Source organism: Cibotium barometz, chromosome 52 (assembly GCF_041138505.1).
Source record: "Cibotium barometz isolate CiBa-2024 chromosome 52, ASM4113850v1, whole genome shotgun sequence".
NCBI lineage: Eukaryota > Viridiplantae > Streptophyta > Polypodiopsida > Cyatheales > Cibotiaceae > Cibotium > Cibotium barometz.
In genome coordinates, this window is record NC_141097.1 from 9,791,631 (window position 1) to 9,817,730 (window position 26,100).

The window sequence follows — 26,100 nt, forward strand, 5'->3', positions numbered from 1 at the left end:
GACCCTCAATGATATCCTGCTCTCCAAGAGCCATATATACTTAATGGAGTAAAAAACCAATACCTTGTCCTCACCTATAGTTAGAAGGCACTTGACGTGAAGGGGTACCCGTGTCCACCTTCCGCTTTCAACATTCATTTCATTACTATGATGATACACTTAAATGTCATATACCCAACATTGAGGTAGGATTTCTCCTTCCATTGTTGAACTATCTATCTTGTCTGTCTGTACATAAAGTAAACATTACACTTAAACAAATCACTAGTGTTTAAAGTGTGTGTATGTTCGCAAACATATCCCTAAGTGGGCATTAGAATCTCTCTTCGCTTGGACACCCTATTGACGTTCATGACTCAACAATCATAGCATTTGTATAACTATTAACATTAATACAAATCCAGATGAATCAAACGTATCTACATTATTGGATATGCTTATTCTCAAAACTAGAGGCAAAAGAAAGCTTGTTTTGAAGCATCCAAGAAAGCCAAATTATTATATCTACCATAACAGCATCAATACGCATAACCATACAATGCACACTAGCTCAAGATAAATCTCATGCATACATGAGATCTTAGAAAATGTCTGCAGAATTTTGTCATCGCATTAACCACCTAGCAAAATAGCTTAAGGTGCCTACGGATATCACAAGAACACTCCTAAGGGTTAATACAAAAGAACTCATAAAGATTCATACATTCACCATGAACATGTTCCTAAAAATCTAGAAAATAGAGCTCCAGTGTTCACAATGAGAGAAAGAGAGAGAGATAGAGAGAGAGAAGGACATAACTTCAAACCTGTTAGATAAGCTTTGTGACAAATTGCAGGAGAACGGTTTTGACAATGATATATATTCCACACTTTCCTATTTTGACAAGATGGATCTCAAAAGTTAATATCTGCCATATATATACCAATGGCTAACACCCACTCATCAACATTCATGTGCACTCAAGAGAGCTTGTTCGACGTTCCTCACAAGACAAGCAAATTCTATACTCAATGCGGAATGTCCTGCATGTAATTGCAGTGTGCACTGAATCATGCATGCTCTATGCATGAATCTGAGGAATATCTTCTGGATCAGTGCATCCTCTACTAATTGGAGGAATGTCTTCTGATTAGTGCATCCTCCACTAATCAGACTCAGATTCCTCATCTTCACTCTCATTCATTGCAATCTCCTCATCCTGACACAAATTCAAAGACTTGTCAAGTTCTCTGCCAGCTGCAACTATCCAAATTTAGCATTTCATGCAATTTCGAATAATCAAAACCCATACCATATATGCTTGGAACTCCTTTTCTTCATCGATTGCATCTAGAACAGCCTCATCATCCAGCAATTCCTGCTATAAGTGTACAAAGCACATGGCAAACACTCCATTTTTACCAAAAATGTAATTCTGTGCAGAGTTATGAGTATATACATAAAAATGGTATAAATAGAATGGAAATGCTTTGAGATGTAAGGAATTTTTACATCATCAGCTATTATCAGCTCCCCATTCTCGTCATCCTGTAAGAGAACCATCACCAAGGCCACCATACTTCACCGCCTTGCTCACAATTGTAATACAACAATTTTCAAGGACAATATTGGATTTGACGAAGAAGATGAGAATTTCCAACACTACTTGCCAGCTTTACCTTGTATGACACGAACATGAGAGGGTCGAAAGGTGTGTAAACCAGGTATTCAGAACCTTTCTGCAAATGCAATGACAATAGCATAGTAAACATGTTCAAGAGTGATGCTTTTGGCATCTTGGCACAATGAACAAATAACTTCCAGATTTCTTCACACCTTAAAGCCCAAAAACTAAACCCTAAAGGCAGTAATCCTAAACCCTGAAGTCAAAATGAAGTATTTTAGCCTTGCATTATCTAACTGTAGCATTCAAGAATTTCACTTCAAGACATCCTTGTGTTGACACTATTCCTATTGAATTCAATGAGGATAGTGAGGGGGAGGTTCTCAGTGATTGCTTGCTTAAACATGTAAGAGAATATATATTTTAAGACTCTTTGAATTAGGAATATTTGAGGTACTATATTTCAATCTTTCATCATAACCTTTGGAAAGAATCCCTCCCCCCTCACCTCTCTCTCTCTCTCTCTCTCTCTCTCTCACACACACACACACACAGGATCACCAGATTACTGTGGCAGAAACCCAGCCCAGTCAAAGCAACCATGGAAAAGACACCTGAGCTTGCCCACGAGGGAGCCTGTGGAACTCAGGATCCACTAGCCCCTCGCACACATGGAGTCATCACAGATCGGGCACAGACCCTTCGAGATCCAGACATTATCCCGCACCATAGAGCAGCACCACTCCAGCCTGTGGGCATTGACTCCATGTATACTGTATAAGAGGAGGACACATGACGAGCCTCATTCATTCATGGTACATGTGGGGCCCATGTAAAATGTGGGCCATTTTCTTTGCTTTAGCGCTTTGTTGTTTCCATGTTTATGACTTCCAGATTATGTATGGAACATATGCAATGCTTTTTGGTCTCATAGACCCATTGGGTCTTTAGTAGATGTCAAAAATCTCTCTCTCTCTCTCTCACCTGCCACCTTTCCAGTATGATATACAAGCACCACACATCCAGCTCTCTCACAGTGAGAGGAACATAGTCCTTCGGCAGGTTTTATGGCAGCAATACACTCAAGAGACTTGGATTACACCCAGTCAGCCTCTACCGCCGAAGATGCTATACTACAGAGATCAGTTTATGCATATCTCAACGGATGGATTCATAGAGACACCTCGATACATGGATGTGTACATGCCTCACAGTGCACGAGTGGCGATTGGCCAGCTCAGAGTGTCATCACACCAGCTTGAGATTGAGGTAGGTAGGGCAACACGGATCCCCAGAGCAGAGAGGATATGTAGACTATGCCAGGAGGAGGTTGAGGAAATGTATGCAGATTCAGAGCATATAGTGTCATTAGAGAGAGATACACCACCATCTTCAGTGGACATCCCTCACTCTGCCAGATCATGGAGTCCGCAGTCTGGCATAACATAGATTGTGGCTGAGAAGCTGGATAAGAATAACTTCCATGCAGATTTGGCCAGTTCTTGTTAGAGACACAGCGCCACAAAGAGACACTGATACGGACTCATACCACAGGGAGAGGTGGGCGACAGCTCCAACTCACTAATTTCTTCCAGAGATCTATCCCAGTGCCTACCCTAACACAGGAGGGGGTTACACTTCAGCGCGCTGTGGATCTCCGAGCCAGATGGAGACCGAGAGCACCAGGGTACCAGACTCCCAGACTACATCAGAGGGAGATCACAGAGATACGGGCTCGACATCAGCACCATATCCAAGAGCAGCTAGCTCACTTACACTCACACCCGGAGATCATGCTCCGAGGTATTTTTGCCTTGCCATCGCCTACGTATCACATATTACACCCCCATTATGGTACTGGTTGGAGCTAGACAGATCTGCATTGCATTCTTGTATACCCTACGCATGTAGGTTGCATACTGAGCCTCTAGCAGTAGTGCTCCATCCATCACACCCCCCCCACTAGCTCAGTACTTTCATAGTTTATTTCATGTTCATTTTGTTCTTTTTTTTATGGGCATCCAGAAAACATTGACAATTGTACATTGATTTGTCTCATAGGTCGAGTTCGGCCTCTAGTAGACGTTAATACACCTTTCTTTCTTCTTTCTCTCTCTCTCTCTCTCTCTCTCTCTCTCTCACACACACACACACACACACACACACACACACACACACTACTTGTCTCTCAATTTCCACCAGAATCCCTGAGTACTCAAAAAATGTGCATGCATGCTTGCCAATGAGAAGCAGGAAGACCTAGTCTGAGTTATCATGGAAACAGGATTGATCCCATGCTTATCTCATGTTCTCCCTAGCCAGTGAGCTATGGTGCTGATGTTTTTGCACTTTATGGAGAAAATCAAAGACAAGGCCACTATTTGAAGCTTACTGTTGTGAAGCTAGCTACTTCCACACCTTCATGTAAAGATTCACCACCACTTTCACCATACACTGAATCACAAACATGTGTTAGAGAGAAACAAAGCTTTACGTTGCTAGCCTTTCAACAACAATATAACAAGCATAAAAACACAGAAATCATCATTCAAGAAATAAGAGAGCAGGAATTCCACAAAACCTGTGTTAAGGTCCATCACATCATCCTCTGAGTAACAAAAGCCACCACGCAGAGTCAAACAGTACCTGCAGCCAATTGTGATAAATCATTCCAACAAATAATGACTCCTGTAATTTGCATTCAAATTGCAACCTACATAGTTTGACCCTTGGCAATTATACGTCGTATATGTAACTAATAATATGCAAATGAAACCTAGCCTTTCTAGCCTAGCTCTAGCCCAGACAGCACCCATCCCAGTTGCACAGATGGAAGCTTTTTTTTAAGCAACGCCATGCACTAATAATGGACTGTTTGGAGGTCACCCGAAGCCCCTGCCAATGGAGGCCTCCCAAGAAGCCCAACTTGGTGTAGTCCATTGGCAGTGGTCACCTAATAATAATCTTGTGGGGATAGGGGTACGTGGTACGGGACATGCATGTCTTACCTAGTGGTGCTCTAACTGGGGTCACCTGGTGTCCAGCTTGGGTTCATCTTGTTTCCAGCTCAGGGTGGCTTACCAATAGATTTAGTTGAAGCCAACGGTTGGGAGGAGGCAGTCACTAGCCAAACCTTACCATGTCCTTGTTGCTTCTCTGATGTACCTATATTCTGCTTGGTCATACAATGATGGAGCTTAGCAAAGAGATCTCTGGCTAGTTGATTTATTAACTTAAGAGTGTTATGAATGGCCCAACTTCCAAGACTAAAATAACTTATGTCTAAATGAGCCAAGCCTCGCTTTTATAGCTGCAGGGTGTCCTTAAGGACACTACTTTTCTGAGAAGATCCTTCTATTAGTTGAGAAAAGGGATCTGCTCAACGCAGATTACATCCCTCAAAGGAGGTCAAGAAATCAAGAACCTCAAAAAAACATAGAACAAAGAGGGGAGGATCCCTCCCTGGCTGGCCACTTTCAGAGGGAGAACATTTTTGTTTCGGGGGTTGCACACTAGTGCCTGTAGTGCCAATGGAGTCCCAAGTCCCCTCGTGTAAGAAAGGTCCAAGCTCTAAGTGCGCAAGAAAGCAGCTTTGTGCTGCTACATCCAGTCCAAATCACGAATAAGACACCCCTAGTGGCCTCTAAGGGTGTGGTTGAGGTCAGTCCAATAAGCATAAATGGATTTTGTAGACAAGGTAGCAAAACCGTCGATAATCTCACTGCATCGGGCCTGTCAGATATGCTATGCAGCAAAGCTCCTAATAAGCTCCCATCTGCGATCCACACAGTGCTCAGAGGTCCAAGGAGACACAAAGACCAAAGAGGCAAGAGTGTAAGGTCTCCACGGACCATGCCCAAGGATTATTTGACTTAGAACCGAAACCCTAACAAGGTTTCATAGACCCGATATCGTATACATCGCATGACCACGATAGATTGTGGTTAGCAACTCACCACCCAACCATAGGTTAAGTGCCTTGAACCATCCCAAAGCCAGAGATCTAATTGGCATGAGCCTGCTTGGTACCAACGGCTCCAACATTGCGTCTCCACGGCCATGAGGTCTTGCACACCCTTGGTAGCCCCAATGTCTACCGCGTGGATGCCTCAATAACTCATAAGTGTCCCCAAGGTCACTTATATAGCAAATAATTGGCCCTTGCATTATTTATAAGCTTTCTTGCTTTATTTATAAGCTCTTAGCCATTATTAGTCCTATGCCTCTTAGCCAGTCTAGACATCATCCAGCTAGCGCCCTTAGCCCGCATGTGAACCCTCCAGGTCCCCACGTCGCAACTAAGCCCTAACCCTAACCTGGGTTAGTCCACGTCCCTAGCCCTAACCTTAGGCTTGTTGGACGTAACATACTTCCCTCCTCTTGTTCAATTCATGTCCTCATGAATGCATAAGGAAACAACCCTATGTAAGCAAATCCCCGGATTCAGACATACGTCCATAGCATCAACTCAAGTCTGTTGCCTCTTACCTAGGCCAGTGTAAGACTCCTCTTGTATCCTTGCTACAAGGATCCAATTGCTTACTGTCAAGCCAGCTCTCATCCAAGAGCTGAGTGGCTACTTACCCCCCACTTAAGATGCCTTACCCATAGGATTGGTTAACCTAGCCTAAAGGTCTTAACCGTAGATAGCCTAGGGACATAACATACTTCCCTCCTTAAGAACCATTGTTGTCCTCGGCAAGGAATCCAAGAAAGTGACTCCTTAGACTACACACTGACTCCCATGTAGCCACAACCTCAAACCGTCCTTTCCATTTGATCAAGTACTCTCAATAGATGGTACGCCTAGACCGTCTAGTACATTGATCTAGAACCAACTTGGGTTCCATTGGACTATATGACATAATACTAAGCATGATCTTCAGCAGTCTTTACGCTTTCCGTTGCTACTTTCAATATTTCCTACATATCATGCAAGAAATCCATTGCAAATACCCCGTAGTCCTACGGCAATGGGTGACTTCGGCTGCTAACCATACGTAAGTATAAATGGGCTAAAACCAGTAGCCTCATGTTTACTACTGTTATAAGCAAACTCAATCTGTGGAAGATACCTTTCATACTCAGACTGTCTCTTGGAGACATATGTCCTCAGCAGTATTGCAATGAAACGTGTTTCATTCCATTTGAATGAAACGAAACGTTTCATTGGAATGAAACGCGTTTCTTTCATGCTCCTTGGGAAAACCTACGTTTTCAACATTTTCTATCTAGAGAGCACGTTTTTCGGGGGGGGGGAAACGTCAGAGGCGACAGGGAAATTGATTGAAGGAGCTCCTGCCTTGCACAAATCAGCTCCTACCGCACTTCCGAGGTTCCATGCCCGCCAACTCTCAGGTTGGTTGTGCTAATTTGTGCTTTTTTTCTTCGATTTTGTTAAAAAAACACAGATTTTGGAATTTGGGGGTTTTCATGCCAGGGTGCCAATCCAACCCTACTTTTGTCAAGATGCCTCGCACTAAGGATGCCATGTGGGCCCATGTCACTCCCGTATCTAAATATGGTGGTTCAGGCACACACAAGTGGAAATGCAATTTTTGCGAGGTTTACTCAGGAGGGTCCATAATCCGTGTTAAGGCCCATTTCACAGGTTTAACCAGGGAAGGCATTGGTGCATGCAAACTTGTGCCTGCAGACATCAAAGCCGAGCTACAAGAATGCAATTTTTGCGGGGTTTACTCAGGAGGGTCCATAATCCGTGTTAAGGCCCATTTCACAGGTTTAACCAGGGAAGGCATTGGTGCATGCAAACTTGTGCCTGCAGACATCAAAGCCGAGCTACAAGAATGGAAAAGACAGCAACTGGCAGGACACGGTTGTGGGCCTGTGCTTGAGGATATTGGGGTTGGTGAGGATACATGTGAGGCATCAAAGAGAACACGGTTGGGTTCAGAGGAAGATGCACAGAGCCAAGCAAGATTTGGGGGTGCTGGTAGTTCCACTCCCACGGCAACACGAACCCTTTTGCCCGCAGCACCCAAAGCCTCTCTAAAGAGAGCAAGCATGCAAAAGCAGGCAATTAAAGATGCAACTAAGAAACTCACTAGGCTTTTCATCCAATGTGCTTTGTCTTTTCACATTGTGCGCACACCATGATGGAAAAAGGCCATGAGGGCAATTAGCCGCATTGGATGTGAGTGGGAGGGACCCTCCTATGAGACCTTGCGCACTAAAGAGATCATAAGAGAGCAACAACCAGTGGAAGTGGAGATGGAGCCATTCAAAGGCACTTGGAGCAAGTATGGTTGCACATTGTTATGTGACGGATGGTCAGATATACGCAAGAGGAATGTGTACAATATTTTGGTGTTCTCTTGCAAGGGCACTATGTTTTTGCGTGCCATTGATGCATCTATGCCTGGGACAGTGGTGACAGGAGCATTTATATGGTCACACCTCCACGAGACTATCATGGAGATAGGCCCACAAAACATAGTGCAAGTGGATCACTGATAATGGTAGCAGCTGTGTCTCTATGGGACAGATGCTAGAGGATGAGTTCCCGCAGATTGTATGGACTCCATGTGCATCCCATAGCCTAGACTTTCTCGTTGAAGATCTTGCCAAGATTAGGTGGATTGCTGACATCTTTGACATTGCGCGTAGCTTGCTGAAGTTCGTTACCAAGAGGCCCAAGGTGTCAAATCCCCCACCGGATCTCCTCATGATCGTTCCTGGTACAAGACTCAAAACCTGCAAACAAACAAACAAGAAGGAGGTGCAGGCCTGACTCACCTCCCAACCATGACAGCCGTGGGCAAGCCCACAGTCTTGGTTGTCCCCACCGAGCCACGAGCTGAGCTAACTAGGTTGACGTACCGACCAGCCTCTACCTCGTGACGTCCCATACCATCACGAAGCTACCCTCGCGGGCCTTAAGACTGCTGCCGGCCTCGGCTGCATAAAGCAGGTGCACGTCTGCACTAGATCCAAGCTCCAAGACCATAGAGCTCTCACAAACTCGCGAGACTCTCTATATGACTAATGACTAACCTTGGCCACCCTTTTATAGGCTCTTGGCCGATCATCGAGCGTCCACACTTGGGCGCCCGCCCGTCCATACTGGGGTGCCCGCCCGTTAGTCTATCCCTAACTCAGCTCGCCAATCAGCCTGCCTAGCTCCAAGCTTTCCCAAACCTTGAAGCTAGTCTTGTGTGCGTGTAGCACACGGTAGATACACACTGTGCACATGACATACTCCCCTTCCTCTAAGAGCTCACTCTTGAGCTCACTAAAAAGCCAGGGTAATCTCTCTGAAGAGTAGTTAATGTCTCCCATGTAGCGTCCTCCTCAACATGATCCTTCCACTCGATCTTGTATTCTGTGATAAGCGTATTACGCAATCTTCTTTCACGAAATCCAAGAATCTTTTCAAGTTCGTGCGGAACAAATGTCATGTCCTCGACATCTATAATTTCTTGAGGAGTAACTAACTGGTCCGTTCCACCCAGTACTTCCTTAAGTCTACTAACATGAAATACAGGATGAACTTTCACATGAGAAGGCAAATCCAATTCATATGCAACTGAACCAATCCGTCGTGTAATATGAAATGGTCCACAGCATCTAGGGGATAATTTCGGAGATCGACCTGTCCATAAAGTCTCGGAATCTTTCGGAACTCGCAAATATACCATCGTTCCTTCATAGAACTCTCTGGGTGAACGATGTCTATTAGAATAAAATCTGTCTCGGTCTTGAGCACTTCTAATAGATTCCTTCGCAACTTGTAACATTTCCTGCATATCTTGCAAAAAATTCCGCGCTGCATCATGCTGAAGTCCTGAGAATCCTATTATAGCAGGTCATCTAGGTTGAAAACCATACATAAGCATGAAAGGACTAAAACCTGTACTCGTATGCTTAGTACTGTTATATGCAAAATCTAACACAGAAAGGTAATCCTCCCATGAACTCTGTCTTTTGGATCTTCTGCCAAAATGGACCAAAATAACTATCAGTCCTGCAAAGCCCTCTCAATGACTGAAATAAGTCAGTAGAAATCTCGGTGAACGACAAAGTATTCACCTCTCGAATTCGACTAAGCACATCTGCAACACTATTCATGGACCCTTTCCGATAACGAATCTCAAAATCAAAATCTTGCATTAACTCAACCCAACGAGCTTTCCTTCCTCTCAAATCATCCGTATCACACACATACTTGATTGACTGATGATCAGTCAATACCATCAATACCACAAACTTGGAGCCATATAAATAATGTCTCCAAACCTTGAGAGCATGAATCACAGCATAAAGCTCCTTCTCAAGGGTTGGCCAACGAGATTGAGTGTCGTCTAGCTTTTTACTTTCAAAAGCAACCGGTCTACCATCTCGAAATAGAGCAGCCCCGATAGCATAGTCACTGGAATCAGTTTCAAGAACATAAGGCCGACTAGGATCGGATAATGCTAAGATAGGTGCTTCCTTGACTTTATCTTTTAAAAGTCTGAAGGCCATATCTAGATCTTTATTCCAAATGATAGGTTGGTTGGACTTACGTCCACGACCTTTCAACAAATCGGTCATCGGTAGTGTGAGCTGAGAGTACTCCCGTACAGATTTCCGAAGAAAAACAACAAAACCAAGAAAAGAACGAAGTTGTTTCACTGTTCGCGGTATAGGCCAGTCCAGAACTTTCTGAGCTCAGTCATAGTCAATGCTCAATCCATCTCGAGTGATGTTGTGTCCCAAGTAAATGATGTCGGTCATAAAGAACTCACATTTACTTAATTTAGCATATAGTCGATTCTGTCTTAAAATAGATAAGACAATCGTGAGGTGTCTAACATGATCCTCAAGAGTATGACTATATATCAAAATATCATCTAGGAACACCACCATAAATTTTCCCAAATGTTCACAAAAAAGATCGTTCATCATTTGCTGAAAAGTGGCTGGAGCATTGGTTAACCCAAAAGGTAATACGAGAAACTCGTAATGGCCATACCTAGTCCGAAAGGCGGTTCTTTCGACGCCTTTCATGAATGCGTATCTGGTGATAGCCAATACGTAAATCTATCTTCGTGAAATATTTCGCTCCTGCTAACCGGTCAATCAGGTCATCTGATCTAGGGAGAGGATAACGGTTCTTAATTGTCAGCTTGTTCAATCTCTTGTAATCTACACATTCTCCAGGTGTTGTCCTTCTTTCTCCTAAGCAACACAGGTGCACCCCAAGGTGATTTACTTGGACGGATCTGACCTATCCTCAAATAATCTTCGAGTTGTTTACCCAACTCATCTTCCTCAGCTTGGCTCATCCTGTAAGGTGGAATACTGACAGGATGAGCACCAGGGATCAAGTCAATACGATGATCTACTACCCATTCAGGTGGTAAACCCGATGGCAGTTCCTTAGAAAATACGTCTTGAAACGAATCAAGTATCTTCTGTAATTCTTTGCTTTCAAACATACTTAATTCATTGACATCCATGGAAGGTATGAAAAATAAAGAAAGTGAAATCAATACACAATGGAAAGCGGTATACAAAGAAGAATCCATTATATTTCCAAAATCAATTGTATTTACAAGAGGTCCCTGAGATGGATGAATACAATCACCTAAAATACTATACTGGGTGTCCCTATGCTGAAAAGAAAAAATATGACTAGACCAATCTATTTGGACTTGAAGAGTCTTAAACCACTCAATCCCTAATAACAAGTCTACATTTTCTAGATGCATAACATAGCATTCCAAAGTATCTTTGTAGTCCTGAATCTGGACTGAAAGCATCTCCATCTTTTGATCCCATACTTGCCTTCCCGCAAGTAGGCGTACCTCATAGGTATGATCGCTGGGTGTCATATCAAGACTCAATTTTTGCACAAGTTTGTAGTTAACAAAGTTCTGTGAGCTGCCATGGTCTAGAAGAATGTGAATCTTATGGCCATTCACTTTTCCATAAACGCAGAGAAGATCATGCAAGCCAAATACTTTAGAGTTGAACAGACAATCAGAATAAGTACTAGGACGAGAAAGTACAGCAATTGACGTACCTGTCAAAGACAACTGGTTAGCTGCCTTTGGCTTGGGTCCTGCGTTGATCTTCGCACCCTTTTGCTTTGGGCACTCGTTACGTATGTGTCCTTTTTCTTCGCAGATAAAACAACGTCCTTCCTTCTTGAGCTTTAAAGCCCTAAGGAGTCGTTTCTTCTTCGCTGGTGTCGAACTTGAATTCTTGGAAGGTTGGTCCGAAGACTTTCCTTTAGTCGTGTTAGCCATAGGTGCGGAGAACTTTCTTTTATGCTTGTTCCCCTGCTCGGTAACGGGTTTCGATTTGGAAGAGACCATTGTGTCATCATAGATACGAGCTGAATGAATGGCCTCGTCCAATGTTTTGCATTTGTTATTTTTAACCTATAAACAATATGAGTCTGGTAAACCACCTACGAAGAACCCCAAAAGAGTAGTGGGATCCATCTTTGTAGCTTTCATCTGCAAGTCCCTACACTTCTGGAGGTAGACCTCATAAGTGAGGTGCTGCGAGATCATGGTCAAAGCTGAAAACCGGGCAACATCATAATCATCCTCTTTCTTGAGGAATTCCTTCTTGAAGACGTCTTCGAATTGTGCCCAAGTTGTTGGCTTAGGGTTGAGTTCCTTCCACCAAAGCAAAGCTTTGCCGGAGAGGAAACCTGTTGCTAACTGAATCTTTTTTCCATCATATGGATAAAACTGAAAGTGAACTTGCCACTTATGTAGCCAAGTGTCCACGATCTCCTTGGTACGCTGCTTTTGCTCGCTCCCGAACGGTTCCGGAGTAATGTTGGGGCCTAAAGCAGAGGCCAAGGTATCCATACCCGATAGAGTAGAGAGGATAGCGATCAAGAGAGCGATGGGTTTTTGCAAAGCTTGCATCTGGGCTGCGATTTGTGACTGACGTTCCGACGAAGAAGCTTCGAGAGCTACTTTGAACTCTTGGAAATCTGATTTTGACACATAATCGTCAAAAAGATCGGCATCGGTATCTTCCGTATAGCCGGCAAGCCTTCGCGTTTGACAAGGGGCTCCAACTCCGATTCTTGGGTCGACATCGTGAAGAGGACAAGTGGAGAGAAAATTCGATCTTTGCACAATAAAAGTGCAAGGGAACTTGAGAGCTTGAGAGCTTGAAAACTGCACTTAAGGGGTTTATATAGCCTGCCCCAAAAGCTACTTGAGCTTTTGCTTTTGTGTTTATATATATATATATATATATATATATATATATATATATATATATTCTACTTTCTTTCTTCTTTTTTTTTTAACACCTTTAAACCTTGGAGGGGACTTTTAAACTTTTTTTAAAAAAATAAACTTAAAAACAAAAAACGAAAGCAAGCCCAAATCGGCGACTGCTTTCCTTGTTTTTTTTTCTCTTCCCTCCTGGATTAACGCTGTCGGCCTACCTGCTGGCATCACATGCATTGCTGCTTTCGCCAGCCTTCCTGCCGGCGCCACGCCAACCTACAGATGCCACCTTTGCTCAAGCGACCAAGGCTGCATGCGCTGGCCTACGCCCAGGCTCGGTTGTCTGCATAGGCCTGGCCCAGGCGCCTGCCAGTCTGGTCGCCTGGCTACGTAGGCCAAGGCGCATGCCGCCTGGCTACGCAGGCCTAGGCGCCTGGTCGCCTGGCTACGCAAGCCTTGCCGCCTGCCTACATAGCCCTAGGCACTCGCCAGCAAGGCTTCCTTCGTACGCTTGGCCGGCTGCCAGCCTTGCCGCCTGCATAGGTACGACTTCTAAACGCCTGCCCACCTGCCTCGCTCGGTCCGACCAGCACTGCCACAACCGCCTCTTGTGCTTCCTCTCTCTCTCTCTCTCGCCAAAAGCAACGTGCTTTTTTTTTCCGTTCTCTCTGCAATTCGTGCGACTGCACAAACATCTTTCCTCTTCTTTGCAAAGCAAACAACCCTTTCTAGACCACAATCGCTATCATGACGGGTTCTTATGATGAAAAAACAACATACTGAATCTGAAAACATCAGTATGCACAGAAAAAACAGCAAGCTTTTTGAACACATACCTTTCTTCGACCTCATCTTCTCTACCTACCGACTTGCTCGTTCACGAGGCATGCTCTGATACCGCTGTCAAATCCCCCACCGGATCTCCTCATGATTGTTCCTGGTACGAGACTCGAAACCTGCAAACAAACAACCAAACAAGGGGGTGCAGGCCTGACTCACCTCCCAACCATGACAGCCGTGGGCAAGCCCACAGTCTTGGCTGTCCCCACCGAGCCACGAGCTGAGCTAACTAGGTTGACGTACCGACCAGCCTCTACCTCGTGATGTCCCATACCATCACGAAGCTACCCTCGCGGGCCTCTCAAGACTGCTGCCGGCCTTGGCTGCATAAAGCAGGTGCACGTCTGCACTAGATCCAGGCTCCAAGACCATAGAGCTCTCACAAACTCGCGAGACTCTCTATATGACTAATGACTAACCTTGGCCACCCTTTTATAGGCTCTTGGCCGGTCATCGAGCGTCCACACTTGGGCGCCCGCCCGTCCATACTTGGGTGCCCGCCCGTTAGTCTATCCCTAACTCAGCTCGCCAATCAGCCTGCCTAGCTCCAAGCTTCCCCAAACCTCGAAGCTAGTCTTGTGTGCGTGTAGCACACGGTAGATACACACTGTGCACATGACACAAGGTCTTGGCAATGTTTCGTGCCAATAGTGACCTTGATCTTTTGAAGCCCTCACAAACCAGGTTTGCATATATGTTCATTGTGGTTGAGAGGGTAGTGAGAGTCCGATAGGACTCATGCGCACAGTGGTTAGTCAAGAGTGGATGAGCTGGGAGGACCATGAGCACCGAAGGCAGTTGCTTTTGCACGCAGAGTGATGCAAGAAGATTGGTCGAAGGAGACAGAGGCTTTATTGAGAGCTCTTCAACCAATCTATAGTGTTCTTTGCATCACTAACATGGAGGACAGCACTCTTGGACTCTTGTACGAGTTCATGGACCGAATTGGAGAGGCTCTTAACCGATGCACTCTCTTGACAGATGAGAGGTACTGAACTTCCAACTAGTTGCCTTCTTGTTGTAACTTGTAAGTTGTATCGTACTATGATCTATCGTAGCCTGTAGGAGTGAGCTAATAGCTTTGATCATTCATGGCTAATTTTCAAGGTTGAGGACATTCGACGGGTTTGGAATGACCGGTGGGATTGGTTCCATAGACCAATCCACGCGGTTGCCCACATATTGCACTCTCCCTGGCGTAGTGAGGCCCAATATATTAATGAAGAGTTGGAAGATGGATGGCAAGATTACATTCAGAAATGGACAGGAGGAGACGTGGAGCTCATGAGACGCTTGCAGGATGAGCGGCTAGTGTATCGGAATGCCAGCCACGCATTTGGTAGACAGACTGCATGCATGCGAGAGAGACAGCTTCAACCAGTCTCATGGTGGGAGAAGTATGGGATCAGTAGCCCTCACTTGGTGAGTACAACTCTAAAACACAAGTCTGTTATTTACATAATACATCGATCAATGATGATTATACTTAGACTTTAGTACCCTGTACTTACAAAGTTTCTGTATTTTAATGGCAGAAAAGCCTCACCATTCAAGTCCTCCCATAGGATTGCAGTTCGGGTCTTGCGGAGAGGAACTGGAGCACATGGGCCCTCTTCCATACAAAGAAGAGAAACAGGTTGTCTACTGCTCAGTTGGAGCGCCATTGCAATCTCCGCCTGATTGAGGCAGTCGGGCAATCCGATAGAGCCTCGTCAGGTCAATGCAATAATATATGCCATGTTGTATGAGGAGTTGATGGCACCTGCTCATGGCACACGAGCATCTACAGTAGCATTATCAAGAGGTGCTAGTACTAGTGCAACAGAGCTAAAACAAGTGCAGCAGCTGAGCCCATAGTTGCATTCCGTACCCGTACTCATCCAATGTGTACCTTCAGTACTTTCCGTACCACTCCATACGTACCGTACCTCGTACGGATAAGGTCTGCGCACCAAATATGGGGTTCCATGTACAACACTTATGTGGCCCGTTTTTTAATTATTTTAGTCAGTGGTCATTGCTCAATAGTTCATAGATTAAATTTTATTTTAGCATTATCATTTTCTTTCATGCTATTTTTGTATAGATGCTAGATATTATATATATACATATGTATATACACACACACACACACACACACACACACACATATATATATATATATATATATATATATATATATATATGTATGTATGTATGTATGTATACATATATATATACATATGTATATATGTATGTATATGTATACATATGTACATACATACATACATACATACATACATACATATATATATATATATATACATACATATATATATATATATATATATACATACATATATATATATATACGTATATATATATATATAAATAACGCAAGCGTACAAAGTACTTATCTTGATGCGTACTTTATGTACACGTACCATACCGCATCGTACCTAAAGTACTCAACCACTATGGCTAAGCCAGCATCATCCTCTTTTGAGAGTGACATTGAGTCTACCGAGGAGAGTACTAATGAGGACATCAAGGATGTTGAGGATTGAGTGCCCTGTTGGCAGTGCCCACACTCCATATTGAGGACTCTAGTCTTTGGGGCTATCAACCTCCTCTAGTTTACTATTTGTCATCATTCATGCATGATTGCATCTTTCAAGCTTCAGCATGCTTTACTTTGTGTATTTCAGACTGCAGTTTGCTTTTTTTGTATCAGCTCAAGATTCAAACTTTTTGTGATCACTTTGAGTGCCATTATTGAGTAGTTGCCATTATTGATGTGATGAAATCCAGATCTTGATTCTTGATGTTGCCAATTTATTTATGCCAATTGGTCAATGACTCAGTTGGGTGCCCCTGTAACTGGGTCACCCAGATTCTTTAGCTTTAGCTTGTAAACATGTTTTAATGTGTAAATGATGCATGTTTAATATTGTTTTGTAGGGAAGGCAACATATTTTTAACATATTATAAACCTGTATATAAATTTTGAGGCCTGTATCTCCCCTTTTTGTATGAAACGTTTTTGAAACTTTTGGAAAATGAATGAAACGTTTCTGAAACGTTTATGAAACACGTTTCATGAAACACCTGGCAACTATGGCCCTCAGCATATCCTCCATTGTATGGTTCTTCCTCTCCCTCTAATCATCCGACTCAGGATGATCCGGAGATGACATGCTCAAGTGTCTTTTCAATTTGAAAAACACGGATTGCCAGAATTTGGCACCAAGTTACTAAATTATGTGTAGATACTAGAATCCTGAACATTGTTTATTTTTATTGTGGATTAGGATTGCTCCTCGAGTGCATGTGAGAGGACTGGAGTTCCTACTCACTTATACACACAAAGTTACGCAATCGACTGAGCACGAGACAGTTAGAGCGGCTGGTCTATTGCCGAAATAACTTGCACATGGTGCGTGCAATGCACGATATGAGTCAAGCTAGACAGGTATATTGTTGTGTAACATGTTAGACTTACATAACTTTCAATGTGTTATTATTTAGTCCCTAATCAATTATAAAACTTGTAGGTAAACGTCGACGAATTCAAGTTGACGGTGGACACTCTTAAAGTGTCCACAAGGAGTGTAATGGAGAGGAGGAGACCATATATGCAGAGCCCTACAAAGAGCTAGAGGAGATTGATAGATGAGTCTCTCGCACTCGTCGTGGCCGCCGAGCTGGAGGTGGAGTACAGGTTCGGCCTAATCTTACCTTTGGCTCTCGAGGCTTTGATCGCCCAGTTGCTACCTATGTAAGACGTGGCTCTCGGAGCTCTACCTCCACAGCGATTAGAGTTGAGGATGCTTCCATTGTGGAGTCTTCTTCGGCAGTTCATGGTGATATTCAAGAGCCCGAATATGATGATGAGGACAACGGTCTTAGCGATGGGGATTTTGGTGGGGAGCTCTAAGGTGTCCTCCTCTAGTGAGGATATTGAAGAGCCTAGCGATAGCTCTGAGTCCCGACTCCTGACATAGATGGTGACATAGGCTTTTAGCCTCTATAGTCCTCTATGGGCTTTTTGCATTTTTGTACTCACATTTTTGTACTTGCCCATGCGGCATGCCGACTTTTGTGGCTTTATATATATTCATGACTCTTTGACATGTCACGTGTACATTTGTCTACTTTCATTTTCTATGCAACTTGCGACATTCTAAATTTCTAAGTTTTGGGTAAAAGTTTTGCATCTATATTTATATTTTTAAGTATTTTTTAATGGACCGTACCTCCACCGTATTTTTATTTTTTAAAATTTAGCGGTGCGTTCCGAGACCGTATTTGAACGTACAGTACCGAATCGAACTTTTCGTACCCGACAACTATGGTCCTAGGTATTATGGACCTTTTCAGCTTACAAAGAAGATCAACGATGAATGTTATCGGTTGGACCTTCCAAGTCATTGGAGGATACATAATGCCTTCCATGTGAGATTATTAAAACCATATACAAGACCACCCCCAGAGAAACCCACATTGGAGGACCCACCAAAGGTGGAAGAGCAAGAAGAAATTTTGCAACCACAACAGATTGTGTTTCACTCTATGAGAAAAAGAGGAAAGACAGTGGTCAGTGTCACAAGCGGAAGCTCTGGGAGTCTTCTTTCAGCCCTAAACACCATCAAGAAACATGCTGATACAAAACGCATGCAAAAGAGAGAGAAAGAAAGAGAGATAGTTGAGTATTCAATATATCATAAAGTACAAAAAGGTACAATGTTCTTGCAGCCCTTGGCTGCCTTCCATGGAAAGGTGTAACACCTAGTCTAAGCCTATGTCTAGACCCAGCCCCAAGCTAGGGCTGAATGCCTTAAATCGAAGAGCAAGGATGCCTTTTATAGGCTGGAAAAGACACCATCAACTAGCCGATTGCTAATCGGCCAGCTACCTGGACAAATACCCAACTTTTGCTGCAGCCAACTAGACATATTCTTGAATATACTGGCTGACAATCCCTCCAGGTCCACCAACAATCAAGTCCTTGCCAAATCAGCAATACCTGCTCCTAATCTCTGGTTCTACTCAGTCTTTATCTTGTTGTTCTCCTTAGTAATAGCTCTAGGTTCAACCAACGCATGTCTTGCACATGACATCCCCCTCTGCTAAACTTGATGATAGGATTCCAATCTGTATTCTTGGATGACTGTCATCATTCAATTCTATATTCCCAGAGTCCCTCTGTCATCCTTCCTACTCTAGCAACCTTTTCACTGAACACCGGCCCGGTCTCCAAATCCGACGAAGATCTATGCATCGTTCCATCCAGTCCCCACTCTGTTCGTGTCCTATCCCTGAACAGTGTCTCTGGTCTTCTATCTTGAGAAACGAGTCTGGCACTCTCACTCCACCCCTTGGAGGATCAAGCTCCCCTGGAACCGTTGCCTGAAAGCCTTTCCTGGTGTGCCCCAAGGACATGACTCAAAGGACTACCATCCCCTTGGGCTTTGTGGAACACCACCACCCAACCTCCTGGGAATTCTTCCATGTCTTGTGTTCCTTGCCTTGGGCCTCGTTCTTGTGCACTTTCCTGTACCTTGGACCTCCACACCTTCATCTGGGACTGAATCAATGGTTAGCCATGCTGAGACAAAGTTGCCTGATTCCCACACCACCACAAGATCAAGACACACGTGATGGTTTCATCCATGCGCGATCTTAGAACCAGCCTGAAGCTCCGATACCAATGTCACATGCAGAAGCTCTGAGAGTCTTCTTTCAGACCTAAACACCATCTGGGAACATGCTGATGCAAAACGCATGCAGAAGAGAGAGAAAGAGAGAGAGAGAGAGAGAGAGAGAGAGATGAGTATTCAGTATATCATAAAGTACAAAAAGGTACAATGTTCTTGCAGCCCTTGTCTGCCTTCCATGAAAAGGTATAACACCTAGGTGGGATTATTAAGCTCATTTCTGCAGATGCCTTTGAAGACTCATTGGGACGCGGGGTTGCGGATCTTGCAGTTTCTATAGCGTACAAAGGATCTTGGACTCTGCTATGATCCTAGAGGGGGAACGACAGATGGAATCAGACTCCCCGATTGGAGTGACTCAGATTGGGGAGGAGATCCAGACACGAGGAGATTTACATCAGGCTACAGTCTTATCCTCGGCTCAAGAGCTGTTTCATGGAACAGCAAGAGGCAGCCAACTATTGCCTTGTCGTCTACATAGACAGAGTACTACAGAGACAGAGTACCGGGCTGCTTGTGGTGATGCTTGCGAGGTGGTGCGATTGCAAAGGTTACTTGGCAAGATTGGGTTTCCACAAGAGGAACCCACAGTCATCCAAAGTCACTTTATTCGTGAGAAGTTTTTTGCTAATGACATCTTGCTAGAGTTTTGCTCAACGGAGGACAATGCGGCAGACCTCTTCACGAAAGCTCTACCTCAGGCGACGCTCCGGTAGCACTCCAGCTTGTTGGGGTTGGTTCCACATCTAGAAGCTGAGAGGGGGTGTTAGCAGTCATCTCCTTTCTGTACATTATCTCACAGAGGGCTTTCGTTGTGGGTGTGCCCGCCCATGAGCATTGCTCAATGTTCCTCCATTTTTTCCCACTTTCTGTATTTTTTCATGGTCGTGACTCGTGGAGCTGTTTTTGCTGGCCGCCTGGAGCTGTACCTGGCTGACTGTCTACCTGCTGGCTGACTGCTTGATGCAGTCGTGAGCTTGTCCAGTAGCCAGTCGGCTGCCTTTTTGCTGGCCGACCAGCATAGGGGGGTGGTATAAATACCACCCGTGCCCCCACTCCATTGTGCATTGGGTATCGTGTACCGGATCTTGTATATAGTGCAGAGTTCACACAGCTTCACTCTCTCTCTTCTGCATTTTCTCTTCCACACACAGTTCAGTGTTTTCCAGGCTGGCGGATCTCTTGCGTTTGCTCATCTTCATGTTGGTGTCTTGCTACGTTGTGCTCTCAGCAGTTTGTCTCATATCCGCTGCGTATTCCGACAGTTGCATGAGGGTGTGTCATTAACTTTCAAGTCGCATTACACTGCGTCATTAATTAGTAAGTTATTGATACTCAATTAGCTTTAATTATCCTTCATGAGAGCCACTTCATATATTTCCAGTCTGATTATGCCTTCTGGGTTGTGTACCCCCTAGCTAACTTACATTTCAGGCAACCATTTGTTAATAACCTTAAGTGCATTTACATGCCAGCAAATCTAAATAGTACCTCCCTCAATGAAGTAACGCATCTTTAGTACGAGTCTACAGCATGTCGACATATTGGAGTGAAGTAAAGCAGATTGGAAGAACAGCTCTCACTACAAATCAATCAAGCCTCCGTGAAGGTAGAAGTGTTGAAAGTGCACATTTCCATGTGAATTATGCAAGAGTTAATCCCTCAAAACTAACAAAACCATGTATGCTAAATTTTAAATGCTGTGATTACCCGCTCAATACTAAATGCAAGCGCCTCTTTGCAAGTTCATATGAAGCCGTAGGAAAGACGTCCTCCAACTCTTCATCTGTAATCTGCAGTCACAGCAGATGTTAGTGGAGTTACTTCAACACACCGACTACTTCTCAAGACTTGGGCCTGATTATCTGTGAGTCCAACAAAGCTTAGGAATAGTTAGTACTGAAATGAACCTAATTTGCACCGGCATAAAGACTAAAGTAATGATGTACACCTCCTTCAAAACCTCTTCCTCCCCTTCAATCCTTAGGATTTGCACAGGCCTGAATGTAATTCAGACACTCAGATTAGAAGTTATCTCATGAAATGTGAGAGCTGATTGCCACGCTAGGAGTAACATGGGCCAGGGAGAGACCTACGTGTCGAGAGGGCACAATAGGAAGCATTGTCTGCCATCTGAGCTTGAAAAGACTCGCCGTATTAGGCAATCCAGAGACAATCCAGTTGCAGGATCGACCTGAGGAAATCATTAAAAATTTGACACTACTGGGTTCACTTGCTGCAACTTTTAAGAAATAAACTAGACAGGAACTTTTAAGAATCATGCTTGGGGGAATGATATAAGCACTTTTAGGGTTAATGTATGATAGAGTATGATTAGTATTAAGGTATATGTAGTGTGTTCTTCAAACAGTCTTTTTAGGGTTAAAGTTTGATGCAGTGTGTTTAGGGTGTTCAATGATAAAGTGTGTTGGGCATGGCATTTGGGGTTAGGATTAGGGTTAGGGTTAGCATTTGATATATGCACTTTTAGGGTTAATGTATGACAGAGTATGATTAGTATTAAGGTATATGTAGTGTGTTTTTCAAACAGTCTTTTTAGGGTTAAAGTTTGATGCAGTGTGTTTAGGGTGTTCAATGATAAAGAGTGTTGGGCATTTGGGGTTAGGATTAGGGTTAGGGTTAGTATTTGATATATGCACTTTTAGGGTTAATGTATGATAGAGTATGATTAGTATTAAGGTATATGTAGTGTGTTCTTCAAACAGTCTTTTTAGGATTAAAGTTTGATGCAGTGTGTTTAGGGTGTTCAATGATAAAGTGTGTTGGGCATTTGGGGTTAGGATTAGGGTTAGGGTTAGTATTTGATACAGATGAAAAGAGAGGGTTGAATGGCAATACATACGATGGTGGTGACGCGCTTATTGGGAGGAGCCATGAGGGAGACGCTGCCGTCGTTGGCCAGGACGAAGCCAGCGGGGGGGATGGGCAGGATCGGCAGCTCATCGTCGGCATCACCATCATGAGGAGAAAACTCCTCATATTCTACATCTTCGTCTTCGACCTCTTCATCTTCATCTTCATCTTCATCTTCATCATCATCATTCTGCCGCCTGCTGACGCCTCTGCTCGTGGTGGTGATTGAAGAACTGGGGGTTCTGCCACCGCTGATTCCCCTCTTCGCCCTCTCCTTCTCATTCTCCTTCTCCTTCTTCACTGCCACAGCTGCCCCGGCATCGCCACCGCCTCCTCCTCTTTGCCTTGGCCTCTTTGCCTTAGCCGGCTGCTCTTGCTTGACCGCCGCAACAAAGAAATCGAAGGCCACCACCTGCTTTTTGTCGCAGTTCCAGCGAAGGGCATACCTGTTGCTGTTGCCGCCAGACGACAGATGCGGCAGTTGATGATGATGATGATGATAGAAGGAGAGAGAGGAAGAAGAGGTTGGAGCTGAAGATGATGACGATGAGCACGAAGAAGGAGAAGACCCTGGTAAGGAAGTGAAGGGGGTACTACTGCAAGCGCATGCCATCTCTCCCTTTCTGTCACAAACAGATAGAATTCAAACACGGATCCCTTGGGCTTGCTTAGAAAATATTTTCCATTTGGTTAATCTCTCTCTCTCTCTCTCTCTCTCTATATATATATAATCTATCTTTCTCTCTCTCTCTTTCTAAATTATATATATATATATATAATCTATCTTTCTCTCTCTCTCTTTCTAAATAAAAACAATTTTTCTTGTTCTTCTTTGGGTTCTTTTGTCCATCAATGTAGTAGACCTCATGACATGCAAATCCATGAATCTCCATCTCAAAGACCTAAGGTTCAAATTGTTTGATGACCTTGTTTATTAATGCTAGTGCATGAGTGTCAAATGACCTTGTTTATTAGTACTTTTGCATGAATGTCAAATGCACTACATGATCTCTTCTTAGTTTTATGGATATTCCTCTCCTCCACTTTATATACACTCCATCTTTTTGTGTTATGTCCATGGTCCAATTAGTAGAAACTCACTAAACCTCCACATTATTTCTTCCACTAGAAGGAGTGCCTTGTGTTGTTGGGGTATATGTTGTTGAGACCTTGAAACCATTATTTACCTCTTCTTGTATCAAGTTGGTTCCCTCTTGGATGGGCAGAGTAGTAGGAAGCATCACTAATCTTGGAGACCAATAAGGCTTGATCACACATGTTTTTCAACACTCCCACTTGATCAAGTGCCAACCATGCATGGTGCATTGACCAACAACTCAAACTTAGGCTCACAAGGAACTCTTTCACTCAACTACTCTTTCACAAGGAACTCTTTCAACTACTCGTTTACATGAAAGAATCTCCCACTCATGCTCACAGAAACTTACATAGAGTTTTCCACCATAAATACGACCAAAGACTCCCACTTGGGTAGAAGGTGTGCATTGGGTACATTACCAAATGATGCTATAAAATCAATGTAGAAGCCATGTTAGATCACCGTAGCACCACTACGGGCGCTACCACAGGAGGAGACGGCCTGTGGCTCACCACCCAGCCCACAGAGGAAGAATGAGGATTGCCCCTCATCCCCCAGGCTATATAGTGTGTGGCCTGCCGTCCACATTAGCCTGGCCGCCCGTGACTCCGCATGGGTGTCCTCTCCCACTGAACCCCGGATGGCCACGTCCTCGGCCATCCGGTCTGCCGTGCCGTTGGTCACATAGGCGTTACAACCTACGTGACATTACTCCCCCCTTAAGAAGAGTTTTCGTCCTCGAAAACAAACTGGGGGAAACCTCTTGGAAATCGCACTACAGCGTTCCCAAGTAGCTGCCTCCTCATCCCTGTCTGTCCATTTAACAAGTACCTCCTGGTACACTTTATGTCGGGTTTGTTTGTCACGATACCCTGGAATCTTTTCAGGTTCATGTGGTATCTTTGGTGGCTCTATCAAGTCCACCAAAACCTCTGGAGAAACTACGTTCTCTAACCCGTGAACTGATTTCTTCAGTTTACTGACATGGAAAACAAACTCCAATAAGGGCAAGTACTCTTCCCAAATTAGATTGCTTCTTACTAACATAAAAATGCAACGTATCCTCTAGAATTTGGTTAACTCTTTTAGTTTGACCATCAGACTCCGGATGATCTACCGTACTCATACTCAGAGTAGTATCCAACTTTTTGAAGACTTCCCTCCAAAAATGACTGTTGAACTTTCTATCTCTATTCAACACTATATCTGCGGGCAGACCATATAGCTTGTAGAGATGTTCAATAAAGAGTTTTGCCAACTCTGGCGTTTTAACAGTTTTCTTCGTGGCGATAAACTTTGCCATTTTAGTTAACCTGTCCACTACCACCCACACCGAGTCATTCCCTCGACTCGTCTTGGGTAAACCGGTAATGAAATCCATGGAAATGCTTTCCCATTTCCCCTGAGGAATTTCCAGCGGATGGAGTAGTCCTCCAACCTTAAGACGTTCGTGTTTATTGACTTGGCACTTATTGCATTTCAGCACATAAGTCTGGATGTCCTTAAACAAACTAGGCCAATAAAACTGTCTTTTTACTAGTGCATAGGTCTTCTGAATCCTGGGATGACCCGCACTTGGACTATCATGACTTTCTTTGGGCCCGAAAGTCACCAATAGTTGGTACACATACTCTACCCTTGTAGAGTAAGTACCCGTTGTCAATGGAGTAATTAGTATAATTCTCCCTCCGACAAAGTTTATCACCCCCCCTTTGAAGCCGTGGCAATCAAAGGTGATGCAGGGCCTACGTCAGAGCTCTCTGGCTCCAAACTATACCTAGAAGACATGGCTAGTCTCTCCGGACTAACTCTCGCTTCCCTTCCCGTTGCACCTTCGGCCAGTCTCTCCGAACTAGCAATCCGTGCCAAAACGAGGGAGGTGGTCACGTCTGTGAAGAAGTGCGTACACATACAGTGTGCCAAACCTCTGTAAAAGATGGATCGTGCTCACATAAACCACGTAGTGACTCCAATAAATCATTCTTGAAGACTGTGAAACTAAGTTCATTAATTTGTGGCATGCGACTAAGTGCATATGCCACCACGTTATACTTACCTTTCTGGTAACGTATCTGAAGGTCAAACTCCTGTAGAATCTCCGCCCACCGAGCTTTTCTACCCTTCAGTTCACTTTGACTTGAAAGCCATTTCAGACTTTCATGGTCCGTCCGGACCTCAAAAGAAGCACCACATAAATAGTGTCTCCACTTTTTTAGTGCATGAACTATCGCTAGTAACTCTCGCTCGTAAGCCAAGTGGTTACGCTGTGCACGATTTAACTTTTTACTCTCAAATGCAATTGGGCGTCCCCTTTGCATAAGTACGGCCCCAATGGCCTTACTAGCATCTGTTTCCAAGACAAACGGCTCATTTGGATCGACAATAGTCAAAACAGGTGCAGCTGCTACCTTGAGCTTATCAAAGCTCTTCTGTTGGGCTTCCCCCCAACTAATGTTTTTAGTTTTTGACCGTAACTGGTCAGTCAACGGGACTGCGATCTTCACGTAGTCCTTCACATACTATCGGTAGAACCCCGACATGCCAAGAAAAATTTGCAGTTCCTCGAGATTCTTCAGCGCTGGCCATTTAAGAATAGCCTCTACTTTTTCTGGCTCCATCCGCGTACCATCAGCGGATATAATATGGCCAAGGTAGTGAATTTCTATTTCAAAAAATTCATATTTTCTCTTCTTCGCAAATAGTTTGTGCTCTCGCAACAACTCGAACACTAGACGCAAATGCTCTATGTGTTCTTTCTGTGTCTTACTGTACACAAGAATATC

General features: G+C 44.0%; 1 protein-coding gene across 2 annotated transcripts; it reads right to left on the minus strand.

Annotated features, from left to right (window-relative positions):
* Positions 1-835: 835 nt before the first annotated feature.
* On the minus strand, positions 836-22,902 carry LOC147608772 (uncharacterized). 2 transcript variants are annotated; one of them, XM_086788510.1, is made up of 10 exons: positions 22,208-22,902; positions 21,441-21,538; positions 21,296-21,344; positions 21,055-21,137; positions 4,186-4,250; positions 3,997-4,058; positions 1,660-1,719; positions 1,493-1,528; positions 1,293-1,361; positions 836-1,199 (listed from the first exon to the last, which is right to left on the minus strand). In XM_086788510.1, exons 1-10 carry the CDS (start codon positions 22,829-22,831, stop codon positions 1,146-1,148), a joined length of 1,200 nt encoding a protein of 399 aa, XP_086644636.1. In that variant the 5' UTR covers positions 22,832-22,902; the 3' UTR covers positions 836-1,145. The 2 variants fall into 2 exon arrangements, with proteins under 2 accessions (XP_086644636.1, XP_086644637.1); XM_086788511.1 differs by having other exon boundaries at positions 1,293-1,358; positions 22,208-22,901.
* Between the last annotated feature and the right edge of the window lie 3,198 nt (positions 22,903-26,100).